Genomic DNA, 22,089 nt, shown 5'->3' with positions numbered 1-22,089 from the left:
AATTCACACTATGTGTGTGACCAGCAGGGAATTTCAGGACAACTGCGTGCAGGTACTCCCAATGTCTACCAGTTCACCTGTGCTTTAAGACTCCTTGCAAAGCCTCAGCTAGAAAAAGAATCACCTCTGGGTATCCAACAAAAGAATCAGTTTCCATTTATTTCTTTCTTTATTTTAAGCCTTAAGACTATGCGCTTCAGGTGTCCAGCATTTCAGCAAGCTCCATGAGGAGCTCATCCTCATCCTTCTCTGGGTCCGGGTCAATTATCTCTTCCAGTTTGCCTCCTGAGATCTCCCAAAGAAACTGCTCAAAGTCGTCTTCTACAGAGAAGGGGGCTTCCCAGGCCCCTGTGGAGCTCAACCCCTCTGTCTTTACTGCTACTCCTGAGGAAGCTGAGGTCGAGCTTGAGACCTCTGACGGTGCCACAGAGTCTGCCGGGCTTCCAGGATGCAGTTCAGGACTGGGAAGAACAAGAAAGAGAGCAAATCAGTGTATGACATTCCTTAAGCAGAGAGATGTTTTCTGCAAACCAGCTCTTAAAATGGTAGTTAATCCCTCCTACCCCTCAGCCTTACGCAGGGATTGTTATTCAATTAACCTGGGGCTGCTTCTAGAGTCCAATGTATCAGCAGGTACATTTTGCAGTTTGGGGATTTATCCGCGAAGACACAGCATCTGGGGTCTGGCAAAGAAGGTTCCGTTTTTGTCGCCAGAGGCACTTTGCCACCTTTACTAATTTGACTGCAAAAGGGTGACCAAGTCAACCTCCGCAGGCGTTCAGAAAACCCAAGAAGCCACTGAAAAGCTGTACCAACTTGCAGCATTTTCAGACAAGGATCTAGATAAGCAGTCCAGCCAGCTCCTAGAAACTTATTATTTCAGACGAGTTTTTCCTCTGCTGGATTTTGGCATGAATTATCTCAAAACTCTCATTTTTCCACGTGTGAAAAAAAAAGACCAACAACCTTCGTTTCACGTGAAAGGCACACTGATGAAGCGAAAGAACAAGTTGTGGTTGTTACCTGGTTTGGGGTTTTCCTCTCCCGCCAATGGAGAAGAGGCTGCCCTCTGGCAAAGCCGGAACAAGGGCCTAGGAAGAAGCAAGATGGTTTTTATGATACACAGGTCAAAGACTGCTTTGCAGATTCTTCCTCCGCTGCTTCTCCTCTGGCATTGCTGAGCCTTAACCAAAATACAGAGCCAGGGCACACCTGAAGAAAAGTTAGCATTCCCTTAACGTTTACTAACGACCTTGGGTCTTCTTAAAGAACGCAGCAATTAAGGGACATAGCAGAGCATTATGTAAACACTGCCATTCACCTCGTAAAAAGCAGAAAGGTACTGCGAGCGTCCTGTCGACCACTTTTGGATTTAAAAGGGAACGGCGACCCGTAGAACATTTCAGTCTTCCATCTTTTCTCCAAGAGGAGGCTACAACTTGGGCATAAATTTTACTAGGGACCCACTACTGCCTCAGCCGCTCTCCTTACCACAGCCGCTTTTTTAGCTGAAGGCTCCTTCCCGTCGCCACCAGTGGCACTCAGTGGCTTCACAGCCGCCACGGCAGACGGATGACTCTCGGCTGCCTTACGTTTCAGTGGCTGCTTTGTGGGAGAGGTGGCTTTCCCATCCAAAGGCTTCAGGCACCCCTTTGGTTTGGCTAGAGTAAAAGGAAGAGAGAATTGATACCGTCTTGCTCTGCCTCAGGAAAAAAAAACCCAACAAACAAACAGGTTCTCTTAACAGCGCCACAGTCCTTCTAGTTAAGTGTATTTAGCCAGCAGCTAAACAGCACTCGAGCTTCAGCACTCGAGCAAGAGGAATCAGGCAGGGTTTTTTAAATTCACTTTTAGGGCTGTATGAAAGCTCATGGAAAGACAAAAGGGGAAAGCATACTTAATAGCCAGTTCGTACCTGTCTCTGTACGGCTCTGTTCAGAGGGCAGTCCTAGCCTCTCCTTCAGAGACCTGGGGACTTGAACTACAAGAGAGAACAGAAAAAGTTCGGCAGGCTGCATAAATCTCCATTTGCTGTTCACGTTTCGAAATGAGAGCCGTCACGTCACTGGGATTCAGAGCTACCTTGAGCCCGCAACCAACACGCACAAAGAACCACTAGAAGAAAGGACAAACAGCAAACCTAAACAGAAAATCTGTGCATCAAATCCCCATGTCTGCTTAGTAGCTGCACCTCTCTTTGGTGCTTTGTCAGCACTCTCCAGAACCTCTGTCTTCTTCCCCAGCCTGTCAGCAAGCTTGCGCTTTAACGGAAGGACACTTTTACCAGCTTCAGAAAGAGAGGAAACAGGCAATACTTTAAGAACGTTTCTCTGGAGGCGGATTTTAGAACAGTCAGCCACAAACTTCCATGCTTCCGGGGATCTTTTCTTAGATTTGCCTATCAGCTGCTAACCAAATTTGCCACTTCTGCCTGCCGTCAATACACATCTCTGCCAAAATGTATTTTCCTCCGGCACGCAGCAAAAATACCCTTCAACATAGTCACGTTTAGATGAGGGCACCCGAACAACGCCTCACAAAAAGCTCTTCCTCTGGAGGCTTTCCGTTTTCCCATCCTCTCGCCAAGATTCAGTTGAATCACGGGCTCCTCCCCTAAGACAAAGACTAATCTAGCTCTTCACTGCACAGAAGCCAGTAGCCACTAAGAGCATTGTCCTTCTAGCCCACGTCCCGGCAAAAGGCACTCTTCTGGTAGCCAAACCACAGAAACGAGTGACTACGCGTAGTAGTAGTGCCCCACGGTTTTTGCCTTTCAAAGGAATTTGTGCAGATCTGAACACCACCACTTATACACAGACTCGTATCACGCTACTGTCCGCAAGAGCCACCGTCAGCCTGGTCAACGCTTCAAAAATTGGCTACTTGTATAATACCATCTTCTATAGGTCTGCCCTTGCATTACTGCCCGGTTTTCCCAGTTATCCCCTTATTTGCATACTGACACTCGTATTGACATTAGCCTCACTCTCTGCTGCTACTGCACTTCACCCAACCGCTACTTCTGCCACGTGCTGTCGACACATTAGCTCATTCACAAATCTCACTCAACTTCAGGAACATGAGAGTCCAATTAAGCACACTGGAGGGTCTGTAAGGTGGTGTAATACATGATGAGCTATGGCTTAATGTCAGGCTGATAAAAACCCCTTCTGGATCTTTTACTGCAACACAACAAACTGAGCACCTACAAATGCCAAATATTTGCAATCAAACCAGGGCCTGGAAGCCTAAAAGCATGGTTTCCATTAGAAAAGGCAGCACCAGCAGGCAGACGTGTCTGAATTATCTTAATTATTACTTAACCTTTTGGTTGAGGAGCCATGAAATGGAAACAATAGTAGTCACTACAAGTAGGGGATATTAACTCACCACCTTGGCTTTTTGTTTTTTCCTTTAGTTTCTCCAATTTGATTTCTTCAAGTGTTTTTATTCCAAAATTTAAATTGTCCTCTGGAAACAGAAAATCATTAATGAAGCTGAGGCCTAAAGGCACATGTTGAAGAGCACACATCCTCAAGCTTCTGACAGCTCAGAACCCTTCCAAAGTCTTCCAAATAAACCCTCTCAACACTCCCCACCAGGACAAAAAGCCATAGAACGGATGGGTATTTTGGTAAGCGATTGGCACCCTTCTTCACCCCTCCTCCCACCCTACAGAGTAAAACCTGCAGTTTTAAGCGTTTTAATCCATCTACACGATATTAGATTCCATTAGACATGGCTTCTTCCCACAGTGTTTGAAAGGACACATTTGCAGGCATTTCAACTCCACGCTGTGGCTCTCTTTTGTTTTACAAAAGTCTACAAGGAGGAGTTGACCTGTCTGACCCAAGGGACACACGACAGTATTAGACAGGAATGAGCTCGTGGAAATAACTGACTCCATCCAGCTACCCGATGTTCTACTGTAGATTTAGAACATATCACTTTGGAGTTCATCGTCAAGTTCTCCTTCCAAGCCATCCTACTACAGCTGCTAGAATACCTTGCTTTGTATCAGCCCTGCGTTTCCCAGTGGAAATTATCCGCGATCCACTATGGGCTTGTGTTGCTGGTTGCTGGACAGGTGTTTTAGTTTCACCTCCTTCTTCAGAAAGCTGCTCTGAAAGTCCAAAATAAAACCTCTTCAGTTATGGAGCAGGGATTATACAAGGCGTTTCATGCTCATGTAGCTCGTACAACGACGTTTCAGTCCACGGTTCATATTCTGTTCGCATTCTTAACTACAAGCAACTGTTTGCGGGAGGTGTTTTTTAAACAGCTGCATTGACTTGACAGGCTCATATAAGCGAGAGCTATACCGGGGAAAAAAATATTTAAGACTCCAGACTCTCGTCCGTAGCTTTAAACACGACACAGTTCAGGCACTCTGTGAAGTTATACATTCACCTCCAGTAGAAATGCCTTCAGTAAGCAAAAAGTACCCATCTTCATCGTCATCTGCAGCACTGATTACAACTGGCTGGAGGATGTGTAGGACTTGGGACCTTTTCAGAGCTTTCCACTTTCATCACCCCCCTCAGCTGCGGAGTGGGACTTGACTGGACAGAAAGTGTGTTTTGCTGCAGTGACGCCTGAGCCATTTTCACATCATCTTCTGCAGGCTCAGGTGGACTTGGAAGCGTAGCTAGAGGAAGACGAGGACCATCTCTCATTTGGCCATGTAAAACTGTCACCCCAACCTTGCACTCACTGTCTAGATACGGTAGATAAGGTAGACAACCCACCTGGCTGCTGAATTCAGAGTTTCCTATTCCCCACCCCTACGAACACACTAGGAACAACGGCTTCCCTTCACACACTCATCTCACCACCCTACCCTCCAGAAAGGATGAAATGAAGGGAAAGCCACCTGAAGTGCAAAGATCACACAAAGCACAGAGAAGCTGAGCATGAAAGAAAAAATTAAACACCAGAATTACAGTCCGTTTAGCTGAGAGCCTGTGACTGCTCACTTCTCCCTACACTCATCAGTGAGCAGTTACTTGATGCCTTCTACGGCATTGTACCCACTCCGAAGTAATATTCAGAATTAATTCTTTCATGCTTAAAGGAAAAGGGCCCAAGAAACTCACTTTTGCTTGGCGGGAAGAAGCGCCCATCAACATAGCGTCCTTTCGTGTGATGGAACGCGCAGTTGGATTTCTGACAGCCAGCTGGTTGATTCTCCCAGTAGCAAGGAATCTCACTGCGCTTTTTCTGAAGACAGAAAGAAAGAAAAGCTCGTGGTAACACTCGCCTTAGGCTTGCTAAGAGACATAGTTACACGTCATGCCAGAGACAGGGCTATCGCAGTGCAGTGCAGTGCGGAAACATCATTCCCAAGGGCAGTCTATCACTGAAAGCATTTCAGGGCAGATCGACAAAACTTGCGTAAGCTGTAACTACTACATATTATCTAGCTTTCCTGTCGTTCCGTTGGAGAAGTCGCGGGCTCGCACACATCAGTTCAGGGTGGGTTAAACTAAGACAATGTGCAAAATACTGGGATTATTCAGAGGGGAAAAATGCCTTGAACTGCCTAGCTTGAATCTATCTCAAGTTCTCTTTCAGAGCCTTATTTCCTTCCCATCTTCTCCCTCCCCGCCCTGTGCTACCCCAAGACGTCAGAACAACGCCAGCACCTAATACAAAAATGTCTTGCTGAGGTATACCTCAGAAATTGATTTTTCTTCCCCCAACTTCCTCCCACCCCCCTCCAAGTAACAGAAACCAGTATCATTTGAAAGCAAGTAAATCTAGCACGTACAAGCACATTCAGTCTGCCGACAGCAAGGAAAAATGCTTTCAGGGATTTAGTTGGAGAACACATCTTTAGGCAAACACTCACATCGACTTCCATGTGTCTCAATCTGCAGGTAGGCTTGAAACAGCGACCCTCCTGCCACCGCCTGCACACTCTCTCACTTCCCAGAGCAGCCGCACAGTGGCGGAAGGAACAGCTGTCTCCCTGTAACCAAAAGGAAACCCACAAAGAGGAAATTAAAAGAGTACAGCCTCAAAAATTATCCATGCTAGTAGAACTGGAAGCAGAATCTAACTGCTTCTTAAGTTAACAGACATCTGGATGTCTCCGCCCCCTCCTCTCCTAAAAACTCAACAAGAAACCCCAAAGCAAAAGCAGCCCAAACATACCTTGTCACAGGTGGAATAGAAATAGAAGTAGCAGTCGTCCCCTTGCTTGGACATAATCGACACCGTCTGAGAACGAGCTCAGGTTCGAAGGGTTCGCTCTCAGCAGGGACTTCCTCCAGTCCTCGTAAGAGCTGGCTTTGCTCTTTCTTGGACGGAAAGTCTCCTGACGGCTCGATCAGTCAAATCGTCTTTTTCAAAGTAACCCTAAAGAAAGGTATCAGTAAGTGAAAAAGGAGAAACAGTCCTACTCCCCGGTCTAACCTTTTTTGTTGCACCCCAGCTAACGCACGAGAGGAGTATTATTGCCCCTACCTGTGGGTACTTGCGGGTTATAAAGCACAAAGTATTTCACTTGGGCAGTCTCTCTTGCTGCTCTGCTTTGTGCCTTTAATCGCTTACAAAAATATTAAAGATGCTTAACGCCCCCCCTGTTGATTAGGACAGCCAGATCACAAGGAAGGCAGAGCCCCAGGAACTACGTGTTCTCATCCCCCTTGTCAATCCGTCAGCCTTACCCCAGACGCAGACAGCTGCTGATGATTTACCTGCTGGTCACCGCACTCCACTAGCCTGACAGCGCCCTCAGTGTCACAAGTTACACAGAGAATGCTGCACTATGATGCGTATGCAAACCACCCATCATGTCGTCTGAAGCGCAGGACAAGCTCTTGCTAACACATCTCATTCTCTGGATGAGAATCTGAAGCCAAGTTGTCCACAGCTGAAGCAGAATAGCCAGAATTTCCACTCCTTACAGTTGTTTTAGTCAACTCTACCTGTTAAATACTGTCTGGACATACATACACATACCTGTTTATGCACACACCAAGAGCGAGTGATGATAAAGTCAGCAAGAGTGAGAGTGAAAATTAGAATGTGGGGCTATTTGCCACAGCAGACTGCATAGAAAGTCTCTCATTTTGAGGGAACCGGCAAACCCAAAAGATCTACGTAACGGTTTGATGAATGTGCCTTCAAGGCTGATGCTTTATAACACGAGGGATTTGGGGGTCAGCACACAAACAGGCATACCTACCTACACGCATACAGTATCAACGTTTCTACACACGCGAGCGTGCACAGCCTATGTTGCACGATATCCGTAGCGAGAGCAACTCTCAGCCCTAATCGGACACGCGGAGTTGCAATCAATTAACAGCAGGGAGACAGCAGATCGAGGATACCGCAAGCTTTGAGAGGCAGGGAAATGCTTCCTTTGCAAGTGGCATGGCTGCATGATACCAAGAATTTGGGATGACTTTGATTTTTAGGAAAGAATTTGTTCTCTTTTTACATCAGAGCCAATGCTACAAGTTTGCCTTCATACGCTCTTCTCTAATCCATATATCCATCATCATGCATTGCAGCAAGATCACGGAAGGTTTGAAAAGATGGCTTAGGTCCAGTTCGACAGCTGATGATTTTTTGGTGCCTCCAGAGCTGAAACTGATCTTCTTTAGCCACAAGCAGGTTTTCTTCATGCGAAGTCAGATACTTTGATTCTTACCCTTTTAAAGATACTAAATGCCATAAAACCTGCAACCACACCAGATAAAGCTCAAATTCAAGCGGTTCTGACCCCTTTCATTCAGACGCTGCGCGTTTCCGTGCAAGTATTTCTGACTCTCTTGGACAAAACGGAATGAAATGGTTCTTACAAATTAATAGCAAAAGGTTGGAACCTTCTACTCACATAAACACTAGCGGATTTTCCAGGAGTTTTTTTTTTTTTTCTGGCAGGGAATTTTCCCAAATCTGAAATAAAGAGAGGACAAGGTGGGTTCTCATGTTAGTTATTGGGTTTTGACTGCTTGTCAAAGGGAAGAAAAACAGTTGTTAAGTGCAAGGGTTCCTTCCCTTCTTCAGTATTGATGGGACTATTCACTTTTCACCCTTAGCACCTTCGAAAACAGACTGTTGTGTCATGCAGATTCCTACGCATCTCCTCCTAGAAATTACTGGGTGTGCTGCTGATGCCATTGATAATTAAATGAAATTTCAAGCACGATTTCTGCAGTTTGCACAAGCCAACTCCTAAATGGAAGGCAAGTAAGGACCACTGCTTTGCCCAGCAGAGGCATTCCAACACAAATCAGGAGGAATTCACGGTCTAGAAGGTGCCATTTCTTTTCCCTAGGAAGTGAGACACACCTGTATAGTGCAACTTTACTATATCCACCACCATGGGGGGAACAAGAGAAATCCCCTCAGATCTAGCTCTTTTGAATGTCCAAGCAGCTCAGCATTCCGCTTGTCGCCTTCCATATTCCTGAGCAGGAGTTTGACTGGACCCCTCCAGCCACCCGGGCTGCAGAAAAAGTGCAGCGCAGCCCATCCGTTGTTACGCACATTTGAAAGACAAAGACTCGTCTCAGGCAGAGGCAGATTCTTTCTCCTTCACGTTCAACAAAACCACCAGCTCAAGAAACAGCAGGAACCGAGACCTAGCCCGTATCCGCTCACTGTACTCCAAACTCAACCCTCTTCACACCTTTCATGCTTTAAAGCCTTGCTACGGGGAAGGCTCACGCAGCCAGGTTTCAGGCATCGCTCGGCTTACACAGACATACTGACATACCCAGCTGTTTCCTTGATTTTGGTTTGGAGTGAATTTCCTCTGCGTCGTCCGGCACCAAGTTCACACATTCATCAAAGCCCTAAAAATCAGCAACAAAAGCCGCCGCTGAGCTACGTGCCCTGCTCTAAACTTCAGCAACAACGACACAAACTATCGTGAGCTGTGCTGACGTGGGCTGGACAATTAAGACTATTAATTGGAGAGGCACCCCCCACGCTAGTTTTTCCTGACAGGAAGAAACAGTTTTATAAATTTGAAGAACAACCAACAAAACACCCAATCCAAAGAGATCCTGAGACTCACAGTGATGCAGCCTTCTAGCCGCATGCTCGGAAAGACCCGTCCGGTGTGCCGCCCAGCTCCCCACACGGCTCGAAGGGCCCTGCGCAAGAAGCACCAGGACGTTCCTCGCACACGGGGCCGAAGCCGCGGCAGCCCGGCGGTACTCACGTTCTGCAGGTAGCGGAAGATGAGGTTCTGGAGCGGAGCGTTAAGGACGCCCCACAGACAGACCACGCACCTGCACCTTTCCTGCGCCAGGGTTTGGTAAAAATGCTGTTAACTGCTGTCATGGGGAACAGCTCAACTACCGGTAAAGGCGGAGGCGGCCAGGCTACATTTAATACAGGACCTTCAGGAGAATACGGGCATAACAGCGAAAAATAAAATATTTACAGAAACCATGGCATACACCAAACCTCGTCTCCACGGACAGAGCCTAGGCCGGGGACAGTGAAGGCTGACAACAGAGCAGGAGGAGGGAAGCAGCGAGGGGAAAGCCTTCCTCGCCGGGCTCTCGCGCGCTCTTCCTCTCTCCCAAAGTCCACGAGCGACCGACCGACCGACCGACCCATGCTGGCAGAAACTCCATGCTTGCTCCCAGCGGGAGAAAGTCCTTTGGCAGGATAAAGCATCGGCAGCTTGGGGCTGGGTGACCCTTCTGGAGCCGGAACAGCAGTTTGCTCAGTTTTGGTTTCAGACCTTTCCTCTAGGAACAAAGACAGCACAGTGGACTATCAAAGCACGCAAGTGTTTTCTTCCAAAGAGAAAGTATTGACAATCCACTCCGACAACCGATTTTTCCTCTGCCAGCAGCAAATGCCTGAGGGCCGCCCCACCTTCACAAATCCTCGTAGGAAGAGACTCAAGTTCTTCAAAACTTTAAGAAAATGATTCAAAAGGTAGCTGCTAGGGAAAACGATCCCTGGTGGCAGGGTACACAATAGACCCCAGTCTCAGCTGTCTTCTGCAGGGTCACAAATTCAGACCGCATGTCTGACCAGCAGGGAATCTTAAGACAACTGCGTGCAGATACTCCCAATGTCTACCAGTTCACCTGTGCTTTAAGACTCCTTGCAAAGCCTCAGCTAGAAAAAGAATCACCTCTGGGTATCCAACAAAAGAATCAGTTTCCATTTATTTCTTTCTTTATTTTAAGCCTTAAGACTATGCGCTTCAGGTGTCCAGCATTTCAGCAAGCTCCATGAGGAGCTCATCCTCATCCTTCTCTGGGTCCGGGTCAATTATCTCTTCCAGTTTGCCTCCTGAGATCTCCCAAAGAAACTGCTCAAAGTCGTCTTCTACAGAGAAGGGGGCTTCCCAGGCCCCTGTGGAGCTCAACCCCTCTGTCTTTACTGCTACTCCTGAGGAAGCTGAGGTCGAGCTTGAGACCTCTGACGGTGCCACAGAGTCTGCCGGGCTTCCAGGATGCAGTTCAGGACTGGGAAGAACAAGAAAGAGAGCAAATCAGTGTATGACATTCCTTAAGCAGAGAGATGTTTTCTGCAAACCAGCTCTTAAAATGGTAGTTAATCCCTCCTACCCCTCAGCCTTACGCAGGGATTGTTATTCAATTAACCTGGGGCTGCTTCTAGAGTCCAATGTATCAGCAGGTACATTTTGCAGTTTGGGGATTTATCCGCGAAGACACAGCATCTGGGGTCTGGCAAAGAAGGTTCCGTTTTTGTCGCCACAGGCACTTTGCCACCTTTACTAATTTGACTGCAAAAGGGTGACCAAGTCAACCTCCGCAGGCGTTCAGAAAACCCAAGAAGCCACTGAAAAGCTGTACCAACTTGCAGCATTTTCAGACAAGGATCTAGATAAGCAGTCCAGCCAGCTCCTAGAAACTTATTATTTCAGACGAGTTTTTCCTCTGCTGGATTTTGGCATGAATTATCTCAAAACTCTCATTTTTCCACGTGTGAAAAAAAAGACCAACAACCTTCGTTTCACGTGAAAGGCACACTGATGAAGCGAAAGAACAAGTTGTGGTTGTTACCTGGTTTGGGGTTTTCCTCTCCCGCCTATGGAGAAGAGGCTGCCCTCTGGCAAAGCCGGAACAAGGGCCTAGGAAGAAGCAAGATGGTTTTTATGATACACAGGTCAAAGACTGCTTTGCAGATTCTTCCTCCGCTGCTTCTCCTCTGGCAGTGCTGAGCCTTAACCAAAATACAGAGCCAGGGCACACCTGAAGAAAAGTTAGCATTCCCTTAACGTTTACTAACGACCTTGGGTCTTCTTAAAGAACGCAGCAATTAAGGGACATGGCAGAGCATTATGTAAACACTGCCATTCACCTCGTAAAGAGCAGAAAGGTACTACGAGCGTCCTGTCGACCACTTTTGGATTTAAAAGTGAACGGAGACCCGTAGAACATTTCAGTCTTCCATCTTTTCTCCAAGAGGAGGCTACAACTTGGGCATAAATTTTACTAGGGACCCACTACTGCCTCAGCCGCTCTCCTTACCACAGCTGCTTTTTTAGCTGAAGGCTCCTTCCCGTCGCCACCAGTGGCACTCAGTGGCTTCACAGCCGCCACGGCAGACGGATGACTCTCGGCTGCCTTACGTTTCAGTGGCTGCTTTGTGGGAGAGGTGGCTTTCCCATCCAAAGGCTTCAGGCACCCCTTTGGTTTGGCTAGAGTAAAAGGAAGAGAGAACTGATACAGTCTTGCTCTGCCTCAGGAAAAAAAAAACAACAAACAGGTTCTCTTAACAGCACCACAACCCTTCTAGTTAATTGTATTTAGCCAGCACAAGTACACTGCCATTTCCCAGATTCTCAGCAGTATTTTCCACACCGTAAACTCTGTTTACCAACAAGCTATAAGAAGGTGCAAAGAAATTACAAAAAGGAGCCAGAGTTACAACGTGAAAATTGTCACCCTCTGCCTTTCTTTCAAAGCATGACCTAAAGTAACTCTTTAACATACAGTCAACACTTACTTTCAGCTTTCCATTCCAGAAGTTGGGCTGCCCCTTTTCCTTGTGATACGGCAGCACCCTTTCCGGGGCTTTCCACCCCATCTCCCGGAGATTTCACCCATATCCTCTTTGGAAGCTGATAAGCTGACCCTGAAACCACACTGGATTCAGGACTCCCTGATGCTGGAGTTCTATCCTTGATTGCCTGTTCAGTAGGAGACAGCACAGCAGCTGCTTCCTTCTGAAGCTTCTCTTCTTGGCGTTGCTTCAGTTGCCGCTTCTCCCACATTATCTCTTCAAGGCTCTTCACTTGAACTTTAGAATTAGTTGCACTCTGATCAGAGGGCTACAGGGAAACAATAGAAGAGGACTAAGAGGACAAAAATCTATGGAGATTTCATTAAGAAAATCTCAGTAGCAATCCCTCTGAAACAGCTCCATGTGGAACAGAGCATGTTAATACCATTCAGACCTGACATTTTTCCCCATAAAACGTTCCCTGTGACAAGATCCATGCTTTGCTATGGAAATAGTTTCAAAAGCCTACACTTCCCAACACAGCAAGTTTCTTCAATAGAGCAGAAGACTCTAGCTGTAATCTATTACATTCTTTTTCAGCAACAGGAAGCCATACAAGCTCCCCCAAGACAGCATTCCCTGACAGACTCATTTCCTCTAATACAAACCTCTAGCCTTTTCTATTAAAGTTCTTAGCCCAGGATTTTAAGATCTCCTTCTTCCAGTCTCACAGATAAAGTCACGGAGACGAAAAACATTAACCTTGCAGATTTTATCTGGTGCTAATAGGGTTTCTTATTCACTGTCAGGTATAATAAGATTAATTCAAAGCTTGGGGTTTAACACATTGTCTGGAAATCCTATTCAAAGGAGTGACAGGACTTGCGACAGCACTGCAGCGCTTACCAAGTGCAGAAAGGTAGGAACACACTCAAACTGGGAGCATGCAGCCAGTTACAAACAAAACATAACAAAATGTATCCAAAACTGTATGAATAGATAGATGTATGTCTTCACAAAGGACTCACCTCTGCAGGTGCAGAGACAGCTTTGGGAAAAGGCTTGCTCAATTCCACTGTCATCTTTTCTTCTCTTCCAGGTGCTTCAAAACAAGCAAAAAAAAAAAAAAAAAAAAAAAAGATCATCATTTTGTCAACAGCAGAAATAAAGAATCCTGGCTACCTCTGTTTCCTTGTTCTGTTTATTTCCTCACGTCTAATAATGGGACAGAGGGAAAGGCTACAGTAAGCAATCCCTGCACCGTTCGAGCTCTCCTTCCCTCAATCGCACTATTCTCTTTTTAGGTGGCTTATATAATCTTAACGATAGCTTTAGTGCTCTGCCAATTTTGACAAAAACTGGCCCTCACATTAAGAAGTTGATACATGCTTTGCAAACATAGATACATCAATAACTGCATTAAACAACACATATGCCAAAGAGGAAGGTAAGCCTGGATTCAGCCCAGGGAAGATCCCATACCACAAGCGGATGGCAGAAAAAACAGAAGCAAGAAACTAGGCTACAAAGCCCCTCAGTGGAAGAATTTTCCAGTGGGAAATACAGAAAGCTATCACGTGATTCATGGAAAATAATATGGTTGCATATTCTGGCACTGCCTTGCCTTCTGACTTTGTAGCCTTAAACTCTTCTACCCTCTACGATATGCAGAGGGAAAAAGCAAAGCAAAACCTGAGGAAACTGAATTTGCTTGACAGGGGAAGCGCTTCACCAGGGCAGGTATCAAATCACCTTATTACCTATTAGCTTTGTGATCCGTAACAACCTCCTCCCTGTTGGGGCAGGTTCAGGTTGTGCCGGTGGAGCTGGCACTTTTCCTCCACTCTGCTGCATCCGCAGAGCTTTCTCCCGCTTGATTTCTTCCAAGGTTTTAACACGCACTTCTCCTGCTGGCTTGGCTTTACGTGACGGCTCTGCCGGGCGCACTTGGCTGAGCACAGACGGAGCAAGTATGCTCTGCTTCTTGGGTTCGCTCTCAACTTTTGCCTTGGTAGCAAACTCTTTTGTTTTTTGCTTCTCTCGTTCCAATCGCTTGTGTTTTTTTTCAGCCAGGGAAGGTCTTGCACCCAAGCTGGCATCTTCTGTTTTACAACGTCCTTCAGTCTGGGGTTTCACTTGAGGTTCTCCTCGTCTCCTATTAGTGCTCTCAAGTTGAATTTCCTCCAGTGCTTTCACATGGATCTCTCCTGCTGGCTTAGCAGCCTTCTCTGTCATCATCATCAAAAAAGAGAAGCACCAACATTTAAGCAGAGCCCAGCAATAGTTAAAGTCTCCAAAATCTGTCACAGTACTAAGGAAAACTAGGTTTGCGTGATCCCAAGAAGGCATCTTAGGACAGCACCATTCTGCACGGTATTCTCCTCCTTTAAGCCACTTGTATTTTGAAAACTAGTGCTATCCGGTGAGAGGGGCGACACAAAAAGCATTACTTTATTTTATTTCGTTACTTTCTCAGACAGTTGTCTCTCTGTTCGCATCTCAAACTCCTGCTCCTGGCAGTGCTTCTGTCCTACTTGTGCGTAAGCATACTGCAGCTTCTGACGGTTCACAGCAGTTTTCAAGCGGAAACTTTGATGAGGCACAAGTGGACAACACCCCCTCCTAGAGCCAGATCTCTGACAGTGGCTAAACAGGACAGCTTCAGCACTCAAGCAAGAGGAATCAGGCAGGGTTTTTTAAATTCACTTTTAGGGCTGTATGAAAGCTCATGGAAAGACAAAAGGGGAAAGCATACTTAATAGCCAGTTCGTACCTGTCTCTGTACGGCTCTGTTCAGAGGGCAGTCCTAGCCTCTCCTTCAGAGACCTGGGGACTTGAACCACAAGAGAGAACAGAAAAAGTTCGGCAGGCTGCATAGATCTCCATTTGCTGTTCACGTTTCGAAATGAGAGCCATCACTTCACTGGGATTCAGAGCTACCTTGAGCCCGCAACCAACACGCACAAAGAACCACTAGAAGAAAGCACAAACAGCAAACCTAAACAGAAAATCTGTGCATCAAATCCCCATGTCTGCTTAGTAGCTGTACCTCTCTTTGGTGCTTTGTCAGCATTCTCCAGAACCTCTGTCTTCTTCCCCAGCCTGTCAGCAAGCTTGTGCTTTAGCGTAAGGACACTTTTACCAGCTTCAGAAAGAGAGGAAACAGGCAATACTTTAAGAACGTTTCTCTGGAGGCGGATTTTAGAACAGTCAGCCACAAACTTCCATGCTTCCGGGGATCTTTTCTTAGATTTGCCTTTCAGCTGATAACCAAATTTGCCACTTCTGCCTGCCGTCAATACACATCTCTGCCAAAATGTATTTTCCTCCGGCACGCAGCAAAAATACCCTTCAACATAGTCACGTTTAGATGAGGGCACCCGAACAACGCCTCACAAAAAGCTCTTCCTCTGGAGGCTTTCTGTTTTCCCATCCTCTCGCCAAGATTCAGTTGAATCACAGGCTCCCCCCGTAAAACAAAAACTAATCTCTTCACTGCACAGAAACCAGTAGCCACTAAGAGCATTGTCCTTCTAGCCCACGTCCCGGCAAAAGGCACTCTTCTGGTAGCCAAACCACAGAAACGAGTGACTACGCGTAGTAGTAGTGCCACACGGTTTTTGCCTTTCAAAGGAATTTGTGCAGATCTGAACAGCACCACTTATACACAGACTCGTATCACGCTACTGTCCGCAAGAGCCACCGTCAGCCTGGTCAACGCTTCAAAAATTGGCTACTTGTATAATACCATCTTCTATAGGTCTGCCCTTGCATTACTGCCTGGTTTTCCCAGTTATCCCCTTATTTGCATACTGACACTCGTATTGACATTAGCCTTTCTCTCTGCTGCTACTGCACTTCACCCAACCGCTACTTCCGCCACGTGCTGTCGACACATTAGCTCATTCACAAATCTCACTCAACTTCAGGAACATGAGAGTCCAATTAAGCACACTGGAGGGTCTGTAAGGTGGTGTAATACATGATGAGCTACGGCTTAATGTCAGGCTGATAAAAACCCCTTCTGGACCTTTTACTGCAACACAACAAACTGAGCACCTACAAATGCCAAATATTTGCAATCAAACCAGGGCCTGGAAGCCTAAAAGCATGGTTTCCATTAGAAAAGGCAGCACCAGCAGGCTAACGTGTCTGAATTATCCTAATTATTACTTAACCTTTTGGTTGAGGAGCCATGAAATGGAAACAATAGTAGTCACTACAAGTAGGGGATATTAACTCACCACCTTGGCTTTTTGTTTTTTCCTTTAGTTTCTCCAATTTGATTTCTTCAAGTGCTTTTATTCCAAAATTTAAATTGTCCTTCAAGATCATTAAGTCCAACCATCATCCATGCACAGTAACCCATGTTCTGGAGTACCCCGTCTACGTGCTTTTTGAATACCTCCAGGATGGTGACTCAACCACTTCCCTGGGCAGCCTATTCCATTGTCTTGCAACCCTGTCAGTAAAGCATTTTTTTCCTAATATCCAACTTCAATCTCCCTTGCCTCAACTTGAGGCCATTTCCTCTCATCCCACCTCCAGCCACCTGACAGAAGAGACCAGCACCCCCTCACTACACCCCCCACTTCAGGCAGTTATAGAGAGCGATAAGGTCTCCCCTCAGCCTCCTCTTCTCCAGACTAAAAAGCCCCAGCTCTGAACCAAGTAGTCGAGGTGCGGCCTCACCAGTGCCGAGTACAGGGGAACAACCACCTCCCTGCTTCTGCCGGCCACACTATTTCTGATACAGGCCAGCACGCCGTTGGCCTCCTTGGCCACCTGGGCACACTGCTGGCTCATATTCAGACGGCTTCAACCAGCATCCCCAGGTCTTTCTCTGCCGGGCAGCTTTCCAGCCACTCTTCCCCAAGCCCGTAGCGCTGCATGGGGTCGCTGTGACTGAAGCGCAGGACCCGGCCCTCGGCCTTGTTGAACTTCATACGATTGGCCTTGGCCCATCGACCTAGCCTGCCCAGATCCCTACCCTCAAGCAGATCGACCCTGCCTCCCAACTGGGTGTCATCTGCAAACTTGCTGAGGGTGCACTCGATCCCCTCGTCCAAATCGTTGATGAAGATATTAAACAGAACTGGCAACAATACTGAGCCCTGGGGAATACCACTTGTGACCAGCCCCCAGCTGGATTTCACCCCAGTCACCACAACCCATTGTGCTCGTCCATCCGGCCAGTTTTTCACCCAGTGAAGAGTACACTTGTCCAAGCCATGAGACGCCAGCTTCTCAAGGAGTGTGCCGTGAGAGACAGTGTCAACGGCCTTGCTGAAGTCAAGGTAGGTAACATCCACAGCCTTTCCCTCATCCACTAGGAGGGTCACCTGCTCAAAGAAGGAGATCAGGTTGGTCAAGCAGGACCTGTCTTTCGTAAAGCCATGCTGACCAGGCCCGATCCCCTGCTTGTCCTGGACTTGCCATGTGAGTGCTCTCAAGACAAACCGTTTGTTGTGGTTTAATCCCAGGCAGCAACTAAGCATCATGCAGCCGCTCACTCACTCCCCCCCCCATCCAGTGGGATGAGATAAGAACGGTTTAATAGAACAGAAAAGAAGAAACTAATAATGATAAAGATAACACTAATAAAATGACAACAGTAGTAATAAAAGGATTGGAATGTAGAAATGATGCACAGGGCAATTGCTCACCACCTGCCAACCAACACCCTGCCAGTCCCCGAGCGGCGATTCCCTGCCCCCCCACTTCCCAGTTCCTATACAGGATGGGACATCACATGGTATGGAATACACCGTTGGCCAATTTGGGCCAGGTGCCCTGGTTGTGTCCTGTGCCAGCTCCTTGTGCCCTGGCTGGCCATGAGAAGCTGAAAAATCCTTGACTATAGTCTAAACAATACTGAGCAACAACTGAAAACAACAGTGTTATCAACTTTCTTCGCATACTGAACTCAAAACATAGCACCGTACCAGCTATTAGGAAGACAGTTAACTATCCCAGCTGAAACCAGGACACCATTCCATAATCTTCCCCAGTGCTGGGGTCAGGCTGACAGGCCCATAGTTCCCCAGATCCTCCCTCCGACCTTTTTTATAAATGCGAGTCACATTAGCAAGCCTCCAAGTCCTTTGGGACCTCCCCTGACGACCAGGATCGCTGATAGATGATAGAGTGGCTTGGCAAGGACCTCTGCCAGTTCCCTAAGTATTCTTGGATGGATCCCATCAGGTCCCATAGATTTGTGAGTATCCAGATGGTGTTGTAGGTCATTAACCATTTCCTCCTGGATGAAGGGGGGTATGTTCTGCTCTTCATCCTTACCTTCCAGCTCAAGGGCTGGAGTACCCCGAGCATAACTGGACTCACTATTAAAGACTGAGGCAGCAGCGGCATTAAGTACCTCGGCCTTTTCCTCATCTCTGGTTGCTACATTCCCTTCTGTATCCATTAAAGGATAGATATTCTCCTTGGGATTCTTTTTACTGTTAACATATTTGTAAAAACATTTTTTGTTGTCCCTTACAATAGTGGCCAGACTTAGTTCTAGCTGAGCTTTTGCCTTTCTAATTTTCTTTCTGTATGATCTAACAAGATCCCTGTACCCCTCCCAAGTTGCCCGCCCTTTCCTCCAGAGATGATAAGCTCTCCTTTATTTCTTGACACCTAGCAAGAGCTTCCCGTTTGGCCAGGCTGGTCATTTTCCTTGGCGGTTCGACTTGCGGCTCATGGGAATAGCCTGGTCCTGAGCCACTAAGATTTCCTTCTTATGTTCATCCCTCCTGGACCCCTTTACCCTTCAGGACCGTCTCCCAAGGGATTCTCTCAACCAGTACCTCGAAGAGGCCAAAGTTTGCCCTCCAGAAGTCCATCGTGGTGGTTTTGATGACCACCTTCCTTGCCTCACCAAGAATTGAAAATTCTATCATTTCACGGTCCCCAAGTCCAACACAGCCCCCGACCATCACACCTCCCACCAGTCCTTCCCTGTTTATAAACAACAGATCTAGCAAGGCTCCTCCCCTGGTCGGCTCACCCACCAGCCGTGTCAGGAAGTTATCTTCCACACACTCCAGGAACCTCCTAGATTGTTTACTCACTGCTGTATTCTATTTCCAGCAGATGTCTGGAAAGTTAAAGTCCCCCACGAGGACAAGGGCACACAATTCTGAGACTCCTGCCAGCCGCTTGTAGAACAATTCATCTGTCTCTTCAAGCTGGTTGGGTGGTCTGTAACAGACTCCCAGCACAATATCTGTCTTATTGGCTTTCCCTCTCATCCTCACCCATAAGCACTCTACCTTGTCATCAGAATCGTGTAGCTCTGTACAGTCAAAACATTCCCTAACACAGAGAGCCACCCCACCACCTCTTCTACCTTGTCTATCCCTTCTGAAGAGACCATTGCAGCACTCCAGTCATGGGAGTCATCCCACCATGTTTCTGTGATAGCGACTAAGCCATATCTGTCCTGCTGCACAATGGCTTCCAGCTCCTCCTGTTTATTGCTCATTCTGCATGCACTGGCATAGATGCATTTGAGCTGGGTTATAGAATCCACCCCTAACATCAGCACGCTGCCCCCAGGCTCATCTCTGGTGCACCTAGTTTTATCCCTTACCCCCTTTGAACCTAGTTTAAAGCCCTCTCTATGAGCCCGGCCATCTCATGAGCGAGGATTCTTTTACCCCTTTGAGATAGCTGGAAACTATCTGTTGCTAGCAAGCGCAATGCCATGTAAACCTCCCCACAATCAAAAAAACCAAAATTCCACGGATGGCACCAGCCTCCAAGCCACATATTAACCAGGTGTGTTTTCCTGTTCCTTTCAGTGTATTTCCCTGCCACTGAAGGGATTGAGGAAAACACTACCTGTGTTCCCGATCCTTCCACTAATCGTCCCAGTGCCCAGAAGTCCCTTTTGATTGCTTTTGGATTTCTCCCTGCAATCTCATCACCACGAACCTGCACAACCAGCAATGGGTAATAATCAGAGGTCCAAACCAGACCAGGGAGTTTCCTGCTAATGTCTTTTACCCGGGCCCCAGGGAGGCAGCAGACTTCCCTGTGGGGTGGGTCAGGTCTGCATATTGGGCCCTCTATCCCCCTCAGAAGGGAGTTGCCTTTGACAATTACCTTCCTTTTTCTTTTTTTCAGAGGATGTGAGAATGCGTGAGGCCGCCCAACTGAGCCTAGGCACCTCCCTAGATAGGACTTCATCTACACCCCGATCTTCACTGGCCTGGTCCTCAAGTTCCAGAGCCCCACACCTGTTGTGCAGGGGCAACTGGAAGGTGAGGGAGACCAGGAGCGGACTTGCCCGCCTCCCCGAGCAGGGACCTGTATCCATTCCCCTCCATCTCTTAGGTCCCCTCCTGTCTGGTGGCAGGAGGGCAGGGGAACCTCCGCTTCTTGCAGACCCTCCATCTGCTGCCTCTGCCTCAGGAATGGCGGGGTGTGGGCCCACCAGTCTATCTCCCTCTCACACTCCCTGACACTCCTCAACCTTTCCACTTCCTCCTTCAGCTCTGCCACCAGGCTGAGCAGATCATCCACCCAGTCACAACTCACACAAGAGCTGTCCCCGCTGCCCTCCACCATCAGTGACAGACTCAGGCACTCCCTGCAGCCAGAGACATGGACAGCTGCCTGTTGACACGGGACCGCTGTCTGCGCTGCCACATTTTTCCTAAAAACAGCTTTTACCCGAGCGGCAACCATACCTGGGTCTCCCTCCAGGCCGATGCCCACCGCTCAAGTAGCCTTCTCGAGCCTGGAGGAGGAAGACGGGGGCTGCGCCCCGCCTGCACCAACTGCCGCACAAACTGCCACGGCCTGGTTGCCCCCGGCAACGCCCGCGCCGCCACAGCCTCTCTCAGGAGAGCCGCCGGCTCTGCACAATCCCTCCACTCTTCCCCGGGGCTCCTGGGCCTCGGGAACCTCCCGGCCCGCCTCAGTCTAGCGCTTAGCCGCCGACTTACCGTTGCCTCTGCTGGCCTCGCCGCTATACGGGGGGTCGACTGAGAAGTTCCAGACAACAGATGTGTTTCTACTGATTTCTGGCATCAAAAGGCTTTGGACGGTATCACTTGCACAAAGAAAACTCCCTCTACCTTCTCCAGATGCTCCAGAATCTGCTACTGCTGCAGCTGCAACAACCCACGTCTATGGCAAATCTCTTTGACAGCTCTTGTTTACCCAGGCACAGTTGCAGTCCATCGCTCCTCTTCTTCCAGCTGAAAAAACAGCCCGCTGGCTCGGCCACACCGTCACTGCCAACGTGAGAGCTGGGAACATACATCCAACTACCACTGTTAAACCCCCTGTCCAGGGAGACGGCTGACACAGACACGTTACAGGCACAGTCACCCTCCCCTACAGCACTTCCAGCTATGACCCCTGCCTGTCAGCCATGGCCCATCACACACAACGCTCTGATTGCAGATGTCACCAAAGACTCACTGTCCCCAGATGAGTACCTGGCTTGCCACGGCTCATTTTTTGTTTGTTTGTTCTAGATATGGCACACCAGGTGAACCACAGATCCAAAGTTCCACACAATGCAAGTCTTTGCTCTTCTTCCAGGCAACAGCGAGTGCTTCAACATACTGCATTCAGTAACGAAGCTCTCTCCATCTTGCTCAGTGCCAACAGGCATGACTGCAGCACACGCAGCTGTAGCGGTACCTGCACGTCCCAAATCCTCAACAAATTTTTAGACAGCACCAATTTTTAATGTAGTGGCTTTCCCTTAATGTATAACCCCTTCCTTCTCGTATTTTTAGCGGGCGGCTCTCCTCTATTGCTCACTCTGTCCACCAGCTTTTCCTCCTCCGTGTTCAAATGGGCATCGGGAATCAATTACAAACCAAGGGGACTGCTAAAGGTGCTACATCTACTCTTGGGCGACACAGGCATACTTAAATAAGACACGCTCATTCTTTTTCCATTTCTGGAGTCAATGCTGGGGCCTGGCAGCAATTTAATACAACGATTCAGCTTCCTCACTAACGCATTTTAGTAAATCTCAGAAAGAGTCAATTTGCAGCCATTTGGAAGGGTACCATTTTTAGATGAAAAGCGACAGCAAGAGAAAATTATCTCTAGACTACCTTTCACCCTGAGACAACCGGCCACCCAGCAACAAATTCAGCCTAT

The 22,089-nt window shown here is 47.8% G+C and overlaps 4 protein-coding genes and 1 pseudogene across 5 annotated transcripts in view; 2 read left to right on the top strand and 3 right to left on the bottom strand.

The window, feature by feature from the left end:
• The window catches only part of SNRPE (small nuclear ribonucleoprotein polypeptide E), a 302,587-nt gene that overhangs the window by 20,879 nt on the left and 259,619 nt on the right, over window positions 1-22,089 (top strand). The gene's annotated exons all lie outside the window — the stretch shown is intronic.
• Window positions 1-22,089, top strand: part of LOC126051937 (uncharacterized) — a 183,807-nt gene that overhangs the window by 3,377 nt on the left and 158,341 nt on the right. The gene's annotated exons all lie outside the window — the stretch shown is intronic.
• LOC126051938 (zinc finger CCCH domain-containing protein 11A-like) overlaps window positions 1-22,089 on the bottom strand; it is a 67,342-nt pseudogene that overhangs the window by 32,369 nt on the left and 12,884 nt on the right.
• On the bottom strand, window positions 197-6,287 carry LOC126052338 (zinc finger CCCH domain-containing protein 11A-like). The gene is given in 10 exon segments (XM_049832888.1): window positions 197-461; window positions 1,024-1,091; window positions 1,492-1,656; window positions 3,401-3,471; window positions 4,007-4,143; window positions 4,446-4,486; window positions 4,488-4,648; window positions 5,097-5,220; window positions 5,852-5,971; window positions 6,157-6,287. Coding segments are annotated over 10 exon segments (1,206 nt in total). The 5' UTR covers window positions 6,211-6,287.
• On the bottom strand, window positions 10,190-18,803 carry LOC126052337 (zinc finger CCCH domain-containing protein 11A-like). Its single transcript, XM_049832887.1, has 8 exons — window positions 18,768-18,803; window positions 15,008-15,077; window positions 13,719-14,186; window positions 12,987-13,060; window positions 12,125-12,286; window positions 11,484-11,642; window positions 11,016-11,083; window positions 10,190-10,454 (listed from the first exon to the last, which is right to left on the bottom strand). Exons 1-8 carry the CDS (start codon window positions 18,801-18,803, stop codon window positions 10,190-10,192), a joined length of 1,302 nt encoding a protein of 433 aa, XP_049688844.1.

This window comes from Accipiter gentilis, chromosome 29 (genome assembly GCF_929443795.1).
Source record: "Accipiter gentilis chromosome 29, bAccGen1.1, whole genome shotgun sequence".
NCBI lineage: Eukaryota > Metazoa > Chordata > Aves > Accipitriformes > Accipitridae > Astur > Astur gentilis.
This window is presented reverse-complemented; position numbering and strand designations above follow the sequence as displayed.

Excerpts from the sequence above, each read along its gene's own strand:
- LOC126052337 (XM_049832887.1), bottom strand. The coding sequence starts at position 18,803 with ATGGACTTCTGGAGGGCAAACTTTGGCCTCTTCGAG. Across the intron at positions 15,078-18,767 it reads CAAACTTTGGCCTCTTCGAG|CACAAGCTTGCTGACAGGCT; the intron begins GTACTGGTTGAG and ends CTTACGCTAAAG. Across the intron at positions 11,643-12,124 it reads CAATCAAGGATAGAACTCCA|GGGTGCCTGAAGCCTTTGGA; the intron begins GCATCAGGGAGT and ends GCCAAACCAAAG.